At 36.5% G+C, this 19070-nt stretch overlaps 3 protein-coding genes across 4 annotated transcripts in view; 2 read left to right on the forward strand and 1 right to left on the reverse strand.

The window, feature by feature from the left end:
• The first annotated feature begins 1150 nt into the window (after positions 1-1150).
• Positions 1151-4805, forward strand: LOC114354726 (tubulin beta-4B chain-like). Its single transcript, XM_028307266.1, has 3 exons — positions 1151-1334; positions 2006-2117; positions 4666-4805. The coding sequence occupies exons 1-3, from the start codon at positions 1278-1280 to the stop codon at positions 4803-4805; spliced, it is 309 nt and encodes a 102-aa protein (XP_028163067.1). The 5' UTR covers positions 1151-1277.
• An 832-nt stretch (positions 4806-5637) lies between these two features.
• On the reverse strand, positions 5638-6693 carry LOC114354724 (uncharacterized). Its single transcript, XM_028307264.1, has one exon. It carries the CDS (start codon positions 6421-6423, stop codon positions 5953-5955), a length of 471 nt encoding a protein of 156 aa, XP_028163065.1. The 5' UTR covers positions 6424-6693; the 3' UTR covers positions 5638-5952.
• A 4668-nt stretch (positions 6694-11361) lies between these two features.
• The window catches only part of LOC114354722 (uncharacterized), a 56655-nt gene continuing 48946 nt past the window's right edge, over positions 11362-19070 (forward strand). For both annotated transcript variants that reach the window (XR_003656047.1, XM_028307261.1), the window contains exon 1: positions 11362-11803. Coding sequence is in view for 1 of the 2 variants with exons in the window: in XM_028307261.1 (XP_028163062.1) it covers positions 11761-11803 (43 nt within the window). In the remaining variant the exon portion in view is untranslated. The remainder of the gene's footprint in view (positions 11804-19070) is intronic.

Here is a 19070-nt window from a genome sequence, read left to right on the forward strand (position 1 = left end):
TAAAATTAATTCATAATAAACACTGCAGTTTATGGTCGGTACAGATTTTTCTTGACGTTTTTTACGATGTATGATTTATAAAATGCACGTAAAGTATTATTTTATTTGTACCTAAGCTGCATAAGATGGTATGGAACATGATTCATCAAACCTTTTCTCTAATTATTACCGGACAGTATTGGGAACGTGCGAAGTGGGTGGAAGGGGTAAAGAAAACGATCGCTGCGTTCGTCGCGGCACAAATGTGTAACATTATGGGCAAGGGAAGCAAACAAACTTGTCTTGTCATTGTCAATGTTGTTTTGATTTTAATGTGATTGTGTTAATTTATTCAATTGTATTGATGATATTGTACAGTCGCAGAATGAAAAGGTTCGTCACCTTAGTGTCGGTTTTCGCTTGCACTAGGTACTGTAAGAGTCAAACCTGCCAACATAATAGTGCAAGAAACAGAGCTGCTAACATTTAAATAAATATGACGTTTGGTAACGAATAAGGTTTTGCTTGTTTATTTTTCTATTCCATCTGTGCATGTTACAAAATGTAGTTTTTTTTTTATATAGAAATAACAATGGCAGGTTGAACCAACAAGAAGGTTTTATTTATTTTATCAATCATAATAATCTTCTTGACAAGATAAATCGACTTTGATCTGAATAATTTTGAACTTTACTGACGAACAGTTAAAGATTATTTTCTCTAACTCGAGATTATTCTGTAACATAGTTTCAAAAGGTAATATGTGCTCGCGATTCGTTGAAGGAATCAATTTGAAAACTGACGAACCTTTTCATTCCGCGACTGNTTCTCAATACACTTTCTTCTTCAGGGTATGCTTATTCTAATGAATACATTATATCTTCTAACTTAGAAATAAATTTGTTGTAATATTGGTTCAAAGTTGTGCCTTCGCGAGTTACCTGGAAATCGGGCTTTCGAAATTCGCTGTTTTCGTAAGCAAAAATCCAATTTGAACGAGATTTTGTCAATAGACATTCCGTAAAAACGTATGATAATTACGATGATATAAGTCAAAAGAAGCTATAACTATAAATTATATGACTAAAATCATTTCGAAATCTGGCAAATTCTCGATTTCTGCATGAAAAATGTGACAAGTATGACGAAATGGGTCTTTATTTATCCAACGTCAGAGTCTATGACGCTGTGTCCCACGTGCCGCTATTCATGCGTATACGCATTTAAAAATAGTACTTTTCTCACGTCTAGACCGCGCTCGTCGATTTCTAAGTGAAAATCATTGGAAATATTTGAAAATGCGTGAAATAGTGCATTTACAGGCTGGTCAGTGCGGTAACCAAATAGGTTCTAAGGTATTTATACTTTTTCGATGATTGCGTTTTGTTATCAATTAAAAATGATGTTACGCTATTTTTGTTCGACGCGCTCTAATTACGGTTTAAGAAGAGGGATCCATACTCTCTAATCTGTGGAGGGATCGTTAGCGGTTATGAAGATTTCAATGTGTTTATAAACAATGATTTAATATTTACATGCATAAAACAAGTAGTTAATATGTTGCATAATAATGTTTATTTACTTACCTACTCATAAAACTAAAAAAATATACTTATTGTTATCATTATCTCACACTTATAAAACTTCAATTCAAAACATTATAAACTTTTAAATTTAGGTTTGAACTACCTAATTATAAAATGTGTTTTAAATAATAAAAAAAAAATATTTTATAAAAAATACCTAGAATTAATGTGAAATAATCATGTGCATCTATTAAGTAACCATCTAGCTATAGATTTGATTATCAGTTTCGTTCAGTGATTCTGGGTTCGATTCCCGGGCGGAATAAGGTTTTCTGGAAATTATTGACACTGATTAAGCTCTGGATTTAATACGTGAACGAATTCAAAATAATTTGAAAGCCCTTTTGCACTGCTAAGCTACTTCAGATCCCCACCCAATAGATCGCGTTGTATAAAATGTCCAATAATATTTATATGTATTTACTGACCATTTCTGGCAGTTCTGGGAGATAATATCGGACGAGCACGGCATCGACCCGACCGGCCACTATAAGGGCGACAGCGACCTGCAGCTAGAGCGTATCCAGGTGTACTACAACGAGGCCAATGACGGTAAGCACGGGACTATTCCCACCTCTCGTTCCCACTTCTGCAACTCCTGTGTAGCCGGGATCTACAGCTTGGCCGCCAATAACCCAACCAGTGAAGCTCAAGTTTGTCCCGGGGAAAGTTAACCTGTCATTGGACCCGATTTGACGGTGAGCACGTCGTATCTTAGAGCCACAGCACACATGTCTTTTAGCACCTGTGATCGGCGATTTATTAGCTTTTTAGAAGCTGACCACACGTTCCACACCGCAAAAATACCAAGCGCGGCGATTGAGTCGCTTTTCGGAAGTTTGACGCAGCGACTGCAGTCGCTAAAACGCATCGCGATGCTGCATCAATATGGTCGCAAACAAATCGACGATGCTAAAAGTAACATGTGTTTTGTGGCGCTAGAGACTGTCGCATCCAAAGACTACTATTGTATACTGGTCGCATCTGAGATAATATTGGACGAGCACGGCATCGACCCGACCGGCCACTACAAGGGAGACAGCGACCTGCAGCTAGAGCGTATCCAGGTGTACTACAACGAGGCCAATGACGGTAAGCACGGGACTATTCCCACCTCTCGTTCCCACTTCTGCAACTCCTGTGTAGCCGGGATCTACAGCTTGGCCGCCAATAACCCAACCAGTGAAGCTCAAGTTTGTCCCGGGGAAAGTTAACCTGTCATTGGACCCGATTTGACGGTGAGCACGTCGTATCTTAGAGCCACAGCACACATGTCTTTTAGCACCTGTGATCGGCGATTTATTAGCTTTTTAGAAGCTGACCACACGTTCCACACCGCAAAAATACCAAGCGCGGCGATTGAGTCGCTTTTCGGAAGTTTGACGCAGCGACTGCAGTCGCTAAAACGCATCGCGATGCTGCATCAATATGGTCGCAAACAAATCGACGATGCTAAAAGTAACATGTGTTCTGTGGCGCTAGAGACTGTCGCATCCAAAGACTACTATTGTATACTGGTCGAATCTGAGAGATAATATCGGACGAGCACGGCATCGACCCGACCGGCCACTATAAGGGCGACAGCGACCTGCAGCTAGAGCGTATCCAGGTGTACTACAATGAGGCCAATGACGGTAAGAACGTCACTTCTTAAGCCTTGATCACACGTATCGAGTAAACGGGCGAGACAGTACAATGTTTACTCGGTCGAGACAGTTGGGTTAGCGAGTCACATACTCGAGCGCTCGGCCGAGCACTCGGTGTAATGTTCATACACACCGAGTACTCGTCCGAGAGCACTGTCTCGCCCGTTTGCTCGGTACGTGTGATCAAGGCTTTAGAGCCACAACACACATGCTTCTTTCAGCATCGGCGATCGGCGATTGCCGCTTTTTAGAAGCTGAAAGCAGCGACCACATATTCCACACCGCATACTCAAAAACCTCGCCTCGGTAAATGAAGCGATTCTATTGGTTCTTTACAAACACATCCCTCGCTACGAATCCTCGCACATCTCTGGTGGAAAAGCAGCCTAATGGTCGTTTTCACCATCAATCTTAGAGAGAGTCACAACACACATGCTTCTTTTAGCATCAGCGATCGGCGATTGCCGCTTCATAGAAGCTGAAAGCAGCGACCACATATTCCACACCGCATACTCAAAAACCTCGCCTCGGTAAATGAAGCGATTCTATTGGTTCTTTACAAACACATCCCTCGCTACGCATCCTCGCACATCTCTGGTGGAAAAGCAGCCTAATGGTCGTTTTCACCATCAATCTTAGAGAGAGCCACAACACACATGCTTCTTTTAGCATCAGCGATCGGCGATTGCCGCTTTTTAGAAGCTGAAAGCAGCGACCACATATTCCACACCGCATACTCAAAAACCTCGCCTCGGTAAATGAAGCGATTCTATTGGTTCTTTACAAACACATCCTTCGCTACGCATCCTTGCACACCTCTGGTGGAAAAGCAGACTAAGTAGCTTTTCGGAAGCTTGACAGCGATAGCAGTCGATAAAACGCGTCCGAAGTCACTAAATCGCGTTGCTGCATATGCGATGCATGTTTTCTGTGGCGCTAGAGACTGTCGCATCTGAGAGATAATATCGGACGAGCACGGCATCGACCTGACTGGCGTACAGTCGGTACAGTACAGCCCTCTTATTATAAACAAGTTACAAAACGTGACGATTTCATTTCCAAATTGCTTCAAGGAGCGAAGTAGAACTCCATACAGAAGAACACCAGAGCAAAGACCTTTCAAATTCGAAATTAAGTACAACTTTCACGTTTTGTACCTTATTGTTTAGGGGGGCAAATCACTTCCTTGAGATAGCCCTTCCAATCATCAGATTCATCAATCAAACTCTCCTGCAGTGGACATTAGGTATTTAGGTATTAGGTGATAGTTCATCTACTATCTACTAATACCTAGTATCCACTGCAGGAGACTTCTATAAAAGAACATCTGCCCGCGTCGAATCGTCCGAATCTGAACGGCAAATCATAGGATGTAGTTCACCTTTATCTGCCATCCTGCAGTGGAGACTAAATGTCGTAAAGATGATGATTCAATTTCTATGTTATTTTCCAAGGTAAACGCTTCGTCCCGCGCGCTGTGCTGGTGGACCTGGAGCCGGGAACAATGGACGCCATCCGGTCGTCCGGGTACGGCCAGCTGTTCCGGCCGGACAACTACGTGTTCGGACAGAGCGGCGCTGGTAAGTCATACTAAAGTACGGCCAACGAGAAGCGATACCAAATGTAAACAAACCCAATGTCATGGGCGAACCCATCTGACTTTGACATTTATTTTGGCGGGAGAACGAGATATTACGACAAATACACAAGATGGGAAGAGACAGAATATATTGTCAACTCGACAGTCGTATCGACCATTTGTATCGCTGCTGTTGACCGTACTTTACAGTCTACAACCCGAGTTAACTGCGCACCTGGCAGCCGTGACGTCATATCGACGCTCAGAGCCCCGATTACGGTAATTTTTAACGTCTCCAATCCAGCCAGACGCGCTTCATCGAATCTGCGATACGATTGGTCAAAACATAAAAAAAAACAGCGCACGTCAGCTGAGTCAGCCCACTGGGCCCCGATTGCGCTGACCTTTACCGCGATACCGAACTGCACATCAGCTGGAATGGAATTGTAGCGTGACTGGAGTGTAGACTGGAGATGAAATGCGAATGAATTGGAGACATTAAAAATTAGCACAATCGGGGCCCTGGTATGGACGGGCGAATGCGAGAAGCTTGCTTGTTTGTAGAGGGCGGTAGAGTCGCGTTCCAGCGAGGTACGCAGTTAGCTCGATTGGGTTGTCTGTATCATGATGAGTAGAGGCTTATTTCAAAAAGATGAAAATGATTTCAATTTCACCCTGTATTTTAAGTTTTAGCGCGAGCCTGTTCAGTGTTGGGGTCTTCTCAGGGTTTTTAAAAGACGACGACGCAACGCGACACAGGAGTGTTTTCGGGCAAAGAAAAGAATTAAACACATTTCTACTTATTATCAAACATTTAATTTAATATTTTTTTGTCTTAATTCGACATTTTGGTCACCACAATATAGGAAGAAAAAAGATATTTATTTACATAAACATAGGCAAAACAGTAGGAAATACATCTATACCATAGGTCTATCTGCTCGCTGTGTGAGTTTAGATAGATCAAAAGTCGGATTGTACAGCGCCCCTAGCGGAAACTTTGAAGAACTAACATTTTCATATACCTACTACATATTTTTTAACGCGCTCACTGTGAGGAAGTTTAATGTAAACTCACACTAAGCCCTCTGTTCCACATGTTCATATTTTGCGTGCATGTGGGTGTTACAGTCTTACAGTAACCCTTGTTCGCCCTAGTCGATTAATTAGTCAAGTCACTTACTTTTAAAATATAATCCGTGTCTTCGGCTGGTGACAGTTGACCGTCGTCAATATGTGAGGAGCTTTGCATCGACGTGCTCGGGGAAGGCTGATGCAAATAGTGAAAAGGGTACGGTTGCTGATTTGACCACTCGTTACGGCGACTTTTTATATCTTGTATTAAACTTATGACACCTGCTTGGAATTGGAGTACTTGATCCTCGTCTAGTAACGCTAGTGAGGGTAGTAAGCTTTTGAAAAAGTACAAATTGCGATCTTCATTTGACGAATTTTGAGTTTTCACCTGATTATTAATTGGTATCGTTTTGTGACTGATATTTTGGTTTGGTTCAAGTCTTTTCTTAAATCTTTTCGCGAGTTTTAGGGGATTTTCTTGTGCTGGTCTTTTTTCACCAACAGATGGTTCAGGTACTTCAGCATCAGGCTCAATTTTAATTTCAATATTAGACATTTCTAGCTGAACGCTCTCCCTTGTAGCGTCGTGTGATCCAGCTGGTGCAACGTTGTGTGATACAGCCGGTGCAGTGTCGTGTGTTCTAGCCAGTACACCGTCGTGTGTTCTGTTCAGTGCATTGTCGTGTATTTCAGGCAAGTCTAAAACTTTCTTTAAAAACAACAACTGGTTGTGGTAACAGTATTTTTTAACATTCACCGAAGCAGACAAAGATTTTAAACTCCTAGTCCAGCTGTCTCGTATTTGGTTCCATTTCTTAACGACTGCCTTTACTGAAAATGAAATAAATATTTATTTAATACAACTCAAAAACCCATAACTTGATGATGATCGATCACAAGCAACAGTGGTTTTTGACTGATAACCTATGGGTTAAAATAATGAGACATGGCGAAATCGTGGTTCCCAAAGGCAAGTAATGAATAAAAAAAATGAATATGACACAAATGTTTGACATTTATGACGTTTGAGCGATATGCGTTTGACCACAGATATGTAGAGTCAGTAGAGTCACAGATATGGATTAGAGTAGATACAGCAAGTTGCTCGTCAAAGCGTGCCATTCCGATATGTCCGAATGGACATACATGGTCGAGTGATGTTCNTGTTGTTAATGTAACATATTAAAGCAGCAACATGTTTGCACTTGCCGCTCTGGTTATAAACGCAGCTGCATTTTACTCCTGTGACAACCCTAGCATGATCGATCTGTAATAAATGCAATGAATATTAATTTTACAACTTTCTTTAGTCATATTTTTAGGTTAGGAGATTACTTACGTTTAAACTTGTTTTATAGGGTGTCGAGGTCACCGATGTTTGACGAATGATGGTGGCTCAATAAATAACTATTGCCATTAGTTCTCAGCTCTTCTACATTCCTCACATGCTCTGCTAGCACCAATTTTTTTCCTTTTAGCTGAGTTTGGGGTTGGAAACTTATTGTGTGTTTTACACACTCAAAACCAGTTTTTATAATGACGTCCATTTCTCCATAAACAGTTTTTATCAAATTTCATTCAACGTACCATTTATTGTCTTTTAAAGTACATTTTATTTACTCTAATCAATAAAAATAAGAAAGCTGTTGTTATTTATTTTTTGACATATGCCCCTTAAAGTTTCGTTGGCAGATGGCGCTAATGTCGTGCACGTTCCCAATAATAAAAAAGTTTGTAGGTATGTTGAAACGAAAAACAGTTTTATCCCAAAAACGGTTTTACTTGGTACTGGCAAGTTGTAAGAGTCATTGCAAAGCCATTAAATAAAAACGAAATAAATAATACAAAAGAACAATATTTCCGAAATTCGAATGCGTTCAATTTTGAATATCGAACGCCCACGTCAACGTGTCAGCCGATACAATAACACATTGAATCGAATCAGCAGGATATTGAATCGAAATTCGAATGTTTTATGGTGATGCGGACGTTGGTTATCGGAGGGCTTATGTTTATACTAACCAGATAACGGCTTTCTGGATAACTTAAGCAAAAAACCGAATTTTGATAACGTTTATCATTATTTAGAGAAATAGGGTTACGCTATGCCTTGGGCCTTTTTAAGTGAATAGGTTTTTACAGTTGACAGCACATCAGGCTATATTGTTTTGTTGAAAATAGCACCTACCTATAACAAACACATAAGATTACACATTTGTAACTTCACATTGATACTCGTTGAGGGATAATCCCAATTGCAAAAGTACTCAAAGTCAACAGGTTTCAATAACATTTGAGATTGCCGAAAAATGGTTGACTATGTGTTGAACAATAAACATTTTATCTTAATGGTAGCTAAAAACTGTATCATTGTACTTCATAAAAAATACTGGCCATTAGTCTCCATCGCCAATTTAGATAATCTTTTTTAAATTCAGTTTGAACTTGGAAGTCTTAAAACGATCGGCGCGCCAAAAAGCACAGACTACATACAGCTTAACTACCTTAGCTAGATCTTATTCAGTTATAATACGTGCTATTTCACAACAAAAAAGTACAGGTCAACTGTACCTCTTTCACTTTTGTTTTCTTTTTTGCACAGATTCACAAACCCAACCGGGAACGTTTCCAACCGACAGTTTGTTGGATTGGACAACGGCATAACGTTATCGGTTTTGAACCACGCATTCTAATGGCCGACCAACCTTTTTCTAAATACCTGCCAGTTTTGAGACCCGATAGTTCTGATGCCCCCCGAATAAAGCATAGAAACCATGGCACTGGATGCACATGGACAAAACGAAACCGTTTCAGTTCAAAGTCAAAGTCAAAATTTCTTTATTTTCATAGACTATTTAAATAGTACTTACCTACAGTTACAAATCGTCAAACGTTTCGCTCTTAAGGAGCCTCTACCTACATGTCTCATATTCTTTTTAGTTGAGAGCTCGATTTTCTAAGTCTAGATTGTTGACAAGTCTACATTTGTCTACCTTGGACAAACGATTCACCTAGGTAGGTCCAATTTCGAGAAAAAGGTCAATCGTCAAATCCAACTGGGCTGGTAAACACGTCTTTTTGTCCAAAATACCTCAGTGCCCAAAGACGAAAGTCTACAATCAGTGTGTTACCAGTGACGACATATGGTTCCGAAACGCGTCCTCTCACTATTATAGGCCTTATAAAGAAGCTCAAAGTTGCACAGCGTGCTATGGAGAGGGCTATGCTCGGTGTTTCTTTACGAGATCGAATCAGAAATGAGGAGATTCGTAAACGAACTAAAGTCGCTGTAGCAGCCCAACGGATTAGCGTTCCAGAACCCGCTAAATTTAAAAAAAAAAGGTTTTGTAACAGACAAGAATAAGCAAATCCTTAATATTACTTCTATGCTTTCTTTCATCTCATGCCTTTTTTCGACGTAGGGGGCGGTTTTTACCACAGATAAGTATTCGATACTTCTGTTTTTGGGGTAATCTTAATTATACTTTACCTGTTTTAGAGATCGTGACTCCGATAATTAACTATTTTATTTTGGGACTTTTTGAGAAACTTTCTTAAACATTGTTCAGATGGCGATAAAATTCTTAAGGTTGAATATAGTCGTACTAATTTCGTTTTAAACTAATTTGAGAATGTTAATGAATGTTAATTTATAATTAGGGATGAATTAATTTGTAAAATTGTGTTGACATACTACATTTTCATTTCGTGTATTAAAATTTAAAAACATGCCTGTACATAAAATTCTATTGTAGGTAATACTTACCTATGTAATTAATTAATTTCTTTCTTTCTAATTAATGAGTGTATCATAATTAAGTTACTCTGCATTTAACTGTCATCAAAATCAAACTCATTTCTTTGAATAGTTATTTACAAAGAAACATTTTATATAGGTACGAATAAATGTTATAAATACTTTCAGGCGTTGTATGTAGGTCCTGTACAATATTGAATGAAACCCTAAGAATCATGAAAGGAAAGTCGTACAAATTCGCCTTCCAATTTTAATTAACATTTTGTGAACTACATTAATTATTAATACGTATAACTAATTAGTTGACAACCTTGACAGCAGTTCACCAAACCATCTTGAAAACTACAGGTGACTTTTAAATCGTTGGCATCCTTTTAAACTAAGACTACTCATGGTAGGTACATGGTACATTCCCTGAATATGAGACAAATCGAATGAGTTAAAATTTCAAAAATTAAAACTTGTACAGATGACAGCACATCAAACTTAACACTGTGGCATCTTATTTCGATGTAGTAGGTGTTATTCTGCAACAAAAATGTATAAGTAGTCTGATGTTGTTAACTGTACAATCGTTTTGAACTCTTTTTAAGGGTACACTAATACAAATAAATAGTACAATTATGACAAAAAAAAACTCATTGGATTTTTCTCATATTCAGGGAATGTACTATGAGTAGTCTTAATTTAAAAGGATGCCAACGATTTCAATTTCACCCTGTATATTCTCTCATATTAACCATATTGCCAATATTGCCATCAAACTACTAATAAACTGAAAGTCCCTGAAATTACGATAATTTGTGATGTTCCCAATTTTGTGGAAAATTATATTCACACGTGTTCGGATTTTAAAGTAAACTAGTTTTTCCGAACAATATTCAAGATTGGTTCAATGATGTATTCATTAATGTGTTTTTAATAATTGTCACCACCATCATTAGATCATTTTAGTCTCTATTGCAGTAGCACGACCCTCTTAATTCACTTGAGACATTTGGTCATTTTTAAATACTAATTCGTAAAGAAGCTTTTACCAAAGAATCTATTTTGATATGTCACACACAATTATTCTTCTTGTAGTTAACTACTTAAGTGCATAAATAATGCATTTTCATATCTCCAGCTTGTGAAATGATGGACTCTACATTCTAATATTTATTCCATATTGCGCACCACCTTCCAAATCGCTTTGCGAAAAACGTTGCCTTAGTCTTCATCTAAGATTCAATCTAACTGCATACCAAATTAATCCAATAATTACTTTTCGATTTTAACAATTCTTGTAATTCATTAATTAAAACTTTATAAATTGTTTCTTTGTCGAAAGTTATTCGGAATAAAGTCCATTGAACTAATGAAAACTTGTCTCGCGTTTCGGTAAGTGCATAAATGGCATGCAACGCCGAACTCTCGGCATAATAGTAACTTAAGATTGTAAACTCTGGCCATCGAACACCAGGCGAGTTTACCTGTTTTTTTATTCTAAAGCCGAAACGAAAGGGACGCAAGATTGAGTTCCGAGCGTGTGGAGATTCCTACCTATGGAAACGGAACGACCAAGACTTGGGGTGACGACGCCAACAATGCACAACCTATCTGGTTCTAATAACCGGCGGAGTTGTGTAACCCACGCGGAGTGTACGCCGGCTAAGTGGGATAGGCCTCCGCGAATAGGTAGTGTAATACGGCAAGCGCGCGCGGACTGGCAACGTGCGCCGCGCATTCTTCACCAATCCCAAGCAACTTCACGCCAGTTGCCCCCCGGCCGCGTGCGAAGACAGACGCACGCTCGACGCTCCCCCGAAACTATCGTCAAAATAACTGTTAAACAATTTAAAGTGTTACAAATCGATTCGCACCGCGAAATTTGACAGTGTAAAAGTGATGACAAGTGACGCGTGCCCACCAACACTCGCCGAACGATGACCGAAACTTTGGAGAAAAAAAGTTGGAAATGCAATCGGCCTCACCAAAAAAATATATTGTGCTCGTAATGTAGTGATGTACCGATGGGATCCCAGTGCGACCGAAATCTTGTAGCTAGTGATGTGTACTGTGATATAAAAAATCGACAATCAAGTAGATGATTGCCGTTCGTGATAATATTAGTTTATTAGTTACCAAAGATTCCTGATGATCTTGTACATTAGTTTGTGTTTCATATTGGTAGTTTTAGGTGAGTACCGTTGTAATAGTTTACACACTATAATTACACGTTATCGTAAGATTTATTGGACCGGCCCGGGCCTCATTTGTGTTCTGAGTAATTACAGTTATAGGTCTTAGTGCACCGATAAATTGGTGAGTGATGCAAGAAATGGGAACGCTAAATTATTAGTCAATAAATCTTGATTGGAGATGAGGATAATTAAATTTATGAATGTTCATAACCACCTACTAACGCGATGCTTAGAGGCGAAGTCATTAAAATTTAATAGAAAAACTAATTTGAAAGCATTTTTAATTCAAAACGAGATTGGGATTATGATAGCAAAGCGAAATAACTCACGCTCGTCTTCAGTCGGAATCGTTAGAAAACGTTTAAAAAGAGATATTCAACGTATAATTTGGGCTCTACAATTAGTCATCTAGTAAAAAATGACATTGAAAAAACTGTCACCGATCAGTGGGACGTAAAAAAGATAATTCCTCTGCCACCCCTATAATAAGGGTTCAGTAAAAAAGCCCTTGCCATGAAATTCGAATTAATCGGCACATTTAAACTACCGTTAGAAATACACAAATGTGCCACAAGACATGAGCATTTTGAAGAGTGAAAGTTGAATGCAATTAATATTACAAAAGATAAGAAATTAACGGCATTTGAAAATAAAGAAGTACGCTTTGATTGACGACTCTTTTTCGTTTGACCCGAATTAATATATTGCAGAGAGCATTACAAAAAGACATCTACAGATCTTATAGAATCAGATGTAGAGAAAACAAAAACAAATCTATAATAATTAGAAATGCATTAGGTATTCGTAACGTCAGAAACAGAAATCTCATTTCCACGTGCATTAACCTTTTAAGGAGTGAAAAATGCGCTGAAAATTTTTATCCTCCCTAAATCCACCCGAGGACGTGCGAGCTATAATATACGGCAGACCGAATCGCAAGGGGGATATATACTTTTAACATAGTGCCAGTCAGAAACGTAAATTTCATTAAAACTAGATTTCTAGCTCTGAGCGAACTGACTTCTTGGAAAACTACTGCTCTTGTTGATACATACATGTAAGTTATATTCCTTGGAAGACTTCATTTAAATGTGAATGACATAGAGCAAAACTTACTGAAAAGGTTTGGAATTGGAATTATATTAAAAGAAGTTGCAAAAACGAGAACTTCAAATATTAAAAGTCCCGTTAACGTCCAAGTTGAGAAACAAATTCATCTAATTGACAGTCTCCGATGAAATGCTCTGAATCACTTTAAGAACTTCAATATCTTCCACTTCAAAAGAACGGTGCATCAGTTTACTCTATTACCTGTTTCTGAACTAGAAAAATCAAATTAAACTTTACCTTCGCGAAGAAGTCCAAACCATAAAGGCACTTCGTATCATAAACTAACCGGGAAACATTGTGGAGTAACTTTACAGCATACGAAGTATATCTTCATACTTCAGATAACAAAAATATGTGTTCACCCTGGTCTAGCTAATAGCAAAAATCCGGCTCGAAGGGCCATTAGCTTGGAACCAAACAAAACTAATTTACGATATCGAATCAATTAAGTATAAATTACACGTTGAGCTGCGAGTCTCGTGTGTAATTCAATTATGAGAAAAAAGGTGTGAGGCTCATAAAAACGATTACCATTAATAAAGGAATCTCACGGAATAATAATACAAAAGCCTCAGGTTCAGATGAAGCGTTGTCTGATTTTTCGTATTCCTCATTGAAATTATTCTTGTCGGACGGACGAAAATAAACGGTTGATCGCATATTTAATACTGCATAAATCAAAGATACTCTAAAACATTCAGTGAATATAAGATGAGACAATTCACAGTTATTTATTTACGCTATCAAATCTTGGCCTGCGGTCAGAAGCGATGTTGCATCTTAGCTTCGCGAACGCCTAGCGCCATCTCTCGGCGAGTAGACGAACTAAAGTCGTAAATGTTTTAACACTTCGTTTTATTGCTGTGTACTAGACAGATTGATGGCCGAATTAGATGAAATAATTCATTATCGACTCGTAAACTTCTAAAAAGTAAAGGGATTAGTTTATAGAAAGTTAGTTAATTTGATTGACTTATAGAAAGTTAAATAAATAAGTACGAGTAGGTAGTTGTTATTTGTCGTGAATGAATCCGATTGATATTTTATTTTGTTTAAAAAATATTTACAAGTTGGTGACATCTTTTTGCTAAACTGCATGCAAAAATATAATATCTGTTATAACGGAAATTCGTGTATCATTAAAGACTTAATGGATTTTATTCATCGCCTGAAGCAAAATTAATTTTAACCCATTTCAGTTTTGTATCAAGATTTTTTAAATCAATTATAAAGTCACTTTCCAAAAAGGTGCTCTTTCATTTCACCTTTCTCTTGAATATTTCCTAAAAATATCTGACATTTTTGTTTCTGTAATCGGAACAACAGAAAATACGGAGGTTGGTCTTCAAAAATAACTTATCCTATACGTAGTTTAAGAAACTCATGGGTTTTTGGGTTATTTATATACCTCGTTACAAACGAACACGAGCGGTGGCGATCGTGTTGCAAGTGGTATTTATCCTAAATCTAGTTAAATGTGACTGGCGCGCCGTCAATTAGTACGTAGTTCGATTTAATATGGCCGTGCATCTGGTAGGGTTGCCAGTGATAAGTATAATTTATTGAAGAGAAGAAGAGAATGTTTATATATACAAATAATAATAAATACTCTTTATTGTACACCAAAGAACAGAACTGAAAGAAAAGGAACACACAAGGTACAACTAGGCGGTCTTATTAAACATTATAATAAACAAAAAAGCGTTTGTTCGTTTTAGCCAAATGACGTCCACTGTTGGACTAAACAAAACATAAATATAATTTACAAAAGTATTACTATTATTCGTTGTTTAGTTATTAGGAAACCCCAAAATGCAATAATTTGCATTATAACTTATTTTTTGTTTGAAACCAAAAATTATTGTTTGTTTTTGTAAAAGCGGTTGGGGACTCTGAATCGGTTAAAGTATGGACCCTTTTTGATATTGATACTTTATCGTTGACAAATAGAAGCCAGAACACGTGGTATTTATTGAACGATTAGATTATTGACGTAGAATTATGATTAAAAAAAATAGTGGCATATTATAAGGTTTTAATGTAGACTGAAACTTTATAAAATTAGTTTATTACGCTTATTGTGTAGAATAGTAGAATTATATTTTGAGTTGCGTACATGAGACTAAAAATTATAAAATATGTAAATGTTTATTCCTCACTATAAGAAAGTGTAATCAAGTATTTACTGAAGTAAACGAGCTTTGATTGATGAGTCAAAATCCAGACTTAGGGTGAGCGATTATTAAAAACTAATTATAAACAAAACCACAGAACTTGCGTGTATCATCCATCTATCACGTCGCACACATAGTTGGCGTTATAAATTAGGCTAGTTCAAAACATCTGCCGGATTGCTGCCTAAATGCTTTAAAATCTGTTTTTAATCAACTTTCTTTGTGTGATTATTAAAAATTAATATTTCCGTAAGTAGTTTAATCTAAAGGGTGTTAGTATAATCCATGTTCATATCGATTAGTTTTAAGTATTTTTAATTATGCAAATCGTTGATTGTTAGTACTATAAAATTATAATTTAGATCTATCGCGAAAATCTCCAGTTTAATTTTTGCATTAATATTTCCTATTATACTCTTTCTCTCGCGTTTTAAATTAACAAGCTCTCAAAATGGAGATATTATTATCATCCGATAAAATTTCTAAATCTATTAAAAGATGGATCAGAAAAAGTTAAAGAAAAAATTAATTGACATTATCACGCAGATTATCTACAGCTTAACAAAACTTTTTATTACGATACGGAGTATAACAAAACTTTTTATTACGATACGGAGTATAATAAAATTATGTTTTTGTATTATACTAGCGACCCGCCCCAGCTTCGCTCTTTTCGCATTCCTCTTGAATTACTCTATCTATTAAAAAATCGCATCAAAATCCGTGGCGTAGTTTTAAAGATTTTAGCATATAGGGACAGACAGACAGCGAAGCGACTCTTTTATTTTAAAGAAGTTAAAGCAGTAAATCCAGCATGTTATTATTACGACGTTTTTCGACAGGTTAAACCGTCGTATCTTACCTAACACCAAACGTCGTATGTCAACTATCGCATCGTCTTGACGTAAGATTAGTGTTCCTATGTCAGACAGCAGACACCAATGTAGCGAGTTGTACAAGTCTAATCCTCGAAGTGGGATCGTCAAATCACGTCCAGGATTAACTGCTTCAACTACGGGAATTTGGGGAAACGCGGGAACGGTGGGCGTAACTTTTATTGGACTAGTTTTGGTAAACAATACCCTGTTATTAGTTGGAAAGGCATAAGTAGTTTGGTAGGATTAATTTATTAATATAATATTGTAGACGATTTAAAAATAAGAAATCAAATATGTAAAATAATCTTTATACATCTCGGAGGTGTAATAAGGTGAAATGAATGCTTTATTCGTAAAGATAAGTAAAATATAAAAGTGACATCACAATCAATGAAATGAAAACACGGAGATAACTTTCTGTTTCTAACGTAATTTCATACTAGTCTTTAAGATTAAATTAAAGAATAATAATAGGTAATCCATAACCTAATTATAATGACTATCAAAGTTAAGACTTAGAGAATCAACTTAGTGTGTTTAGTCTCTTGAACTTTTAAACCGATTTTTTTCATTGAAAAAAATAGATTTAACGACAATTGACAGCCCTAGTAAGCCCACATATACATTGACTGGCACAACATAATTTTCCTAGCAAGCTAATTAATGTTATTTCCAACTATGCTCTCGTCTAACTAATCAATTAGTCATTATTGTGGTTTTTATTTATATCAAGATCTGAAGATCTGATAACTGATTTTATTGCTTTGAAAGTCGTAATTTATGTTTTTGCAGCGACTCACTTCAAGGTATTGAGTTACGATTTAAGATCGTATCTTTGAAGCAGGTGATTTTTTACTGCTTGTTGATGTCCATAACCTGTTTAATAATAAATTTATATAATCTTTAACACAATTCAAGATAGCAAACACTGAAATCCTATTGTGATTGTTACACGATATTATTAAAACTATGTTAATTATTTCCACACAAGTTGAACATTAGTTCAAAGTATCATATTCATATTAAATGTCACTAAAACTAGTTTTCAACGCGCGTGTAAGTTTTATGAGTAAGGGGTGTCTATAAACCATAAATTATTTATAAAATACTGTACCTACTTTACTTACACCCTTTTACCGTAAAAGCTTAAGTAAGGTTCAAACTAACGCCCTCTAGTGGTGAGTAGCAGATTCATCAAGGGCATTTGAAAACTATTTCATAAGTTATACTCGTAATTACTAAGAAACCGTTTAAGTTCTGAATAACATTAATGAATCGCATAAAACTATTCAAGCCCAATCAGATTAATCATCTTTTTAATTAATTCATTCTTAATCAATCAACTGAGGCGTCCATTAATTAAATTAATAAATGACTGTTATAAGATTGCGAAAATGCCCGCCATTTTAACGAAAAATTATATCTGTGAATAAAGACGGAGTTTCAAATTAAATCTCATAATCTGTTATTTATTATTGTTACATTACTTAAGACGGTTTCAGTAAAGCTTTGGTGAAATTTGCTTTATAATGAACCAAAAATATTCAAGGCATACTCCTCAGTAAATGTTAATGTTGATTCCACTTTCCTTGTTCTGTAAATATTTCTTCAGCTAATTAACAAATACAGTAAATCTGTTGTTATGATCCTAGTGAAATGCAGATGGTGTTAATTTTATTTGATATAGGGTAAAGCAAAAGCGAGTTATTATTCTCCATGATCTAGTTTTAATAAAAATTTTTCGACCCTGGGTGATATTCCCAGATGAGACACACATTGAAATAACTTCTTTTTTATAGTCTTATTTTTATCTCAATAATTATGTAGTGGGTTTCATTATGTCACCGGTCGTTATGGAAAGCCGTTGGGGGAGGCCTTTGTCCAGCAGGACGTCATTTGGCTGAAACAAACGAACATTGTTTCAAATGGATTATGTAGGTTAGGCTGTGCATTATGTAAATTAAAGAAACAAATGAATCCGCGGAATTAAGTCAGCAGTTACTTCATAATTATCTAAACTAAGTTACAGGGATTAACAATCAAAAGTGTCACAACTCAAAAAGGTGTATTTTTACCGCACCCTCTGACCCGATATTTCCAATCAGTCGGGCTATTTTGAGGTTATTTTTTAGAAAGTCGCAAACTGTATCAAACCGAATTAAGGAGACGTGACCGAAGCGCACGACTTCGGTACCGTCAGCAAAGAATCTGAAAAAATAAAAAAGACACAAATAAAAGGGGAAACGATCCTTATGATAGAATCACGACTTACAGAAAAAGCAGTTTTAATCCTTTTGTTGATCCAAAAAGCTGTACATGGACCGATGCCTTTGCGTTTTGATGTTGAAAAGACAAATTTTTGAGGTGATTCCTCTATTTATACGAGTGAAAGTTTTAGTCACATCTTTAAATTCAATTATTTTTTTACAAACTCTAATAATAATTCTGTCAAAATAAGCTCGACAACTGGGTAGTGGTTAGCTTTCTTGACTACGAAACCAGCTGTCGGGGGTAGGGTTGCCAACATTGCATCAGCGAAATATAGTATTTTCCAAAATAAGGTGTAAAAAAATATAGTACATTTAAAAAAAATATAGTATTTTATGGGAAAAACAAAAAAATAGACAAATATACATTTTTTAATTATTTATTTTTATAAAAACTATATTTTTTTGCAGTTCTTGCGCTGTGTAACAGTTTTTTGTATAAAATAAAAGTGTCATATGCTTTGTCACATTCAATTTTTAAATTAATATAAATCAAAAGCCTTTCCTTTCTGTAAACTGTTTTTTGATTACAAAATAGTGTAATAAACCAAACTTACTATGGCATGTATACCTCTAAACTCAGTCTGAACTGAGTTACGAGCATTAGAAGTTTGATGATTTTCATACTAGATTTGCTTTTTGTGCGCAAGTTTTGTAAGAAATTGCAACAAAATATTGCGCTATTTTTTATTGCGCTGATTCTGCTCCATACTGATGTCTGGAGCCTTTAATGGATGGTATTGTTTGTTTACACATACAATCTCACTATTTTGTTGCAATTTCTTACAAAACTTTGCGCGCAAAAAGCAAATCTAGTATGAAAATCATCAAACT

This window comes from Ostrinia furnacalis, unplaced genomic scaffold, assembly GCF_004193835.3.
Source record: "Ostrinia furnacalis isolate ACB-3 unplaced genomic scaffold, ASM419383v2 OfSCF2155, whole genome shotgun sequence".
NCBI classification, from domain to species: domain Eukaryota; kingdom Metazoa; phylum Arthropoda; class Insecta; order Lepidoptera; family Crambidae; genus Ostrinia; species Ostrinia furnacalis.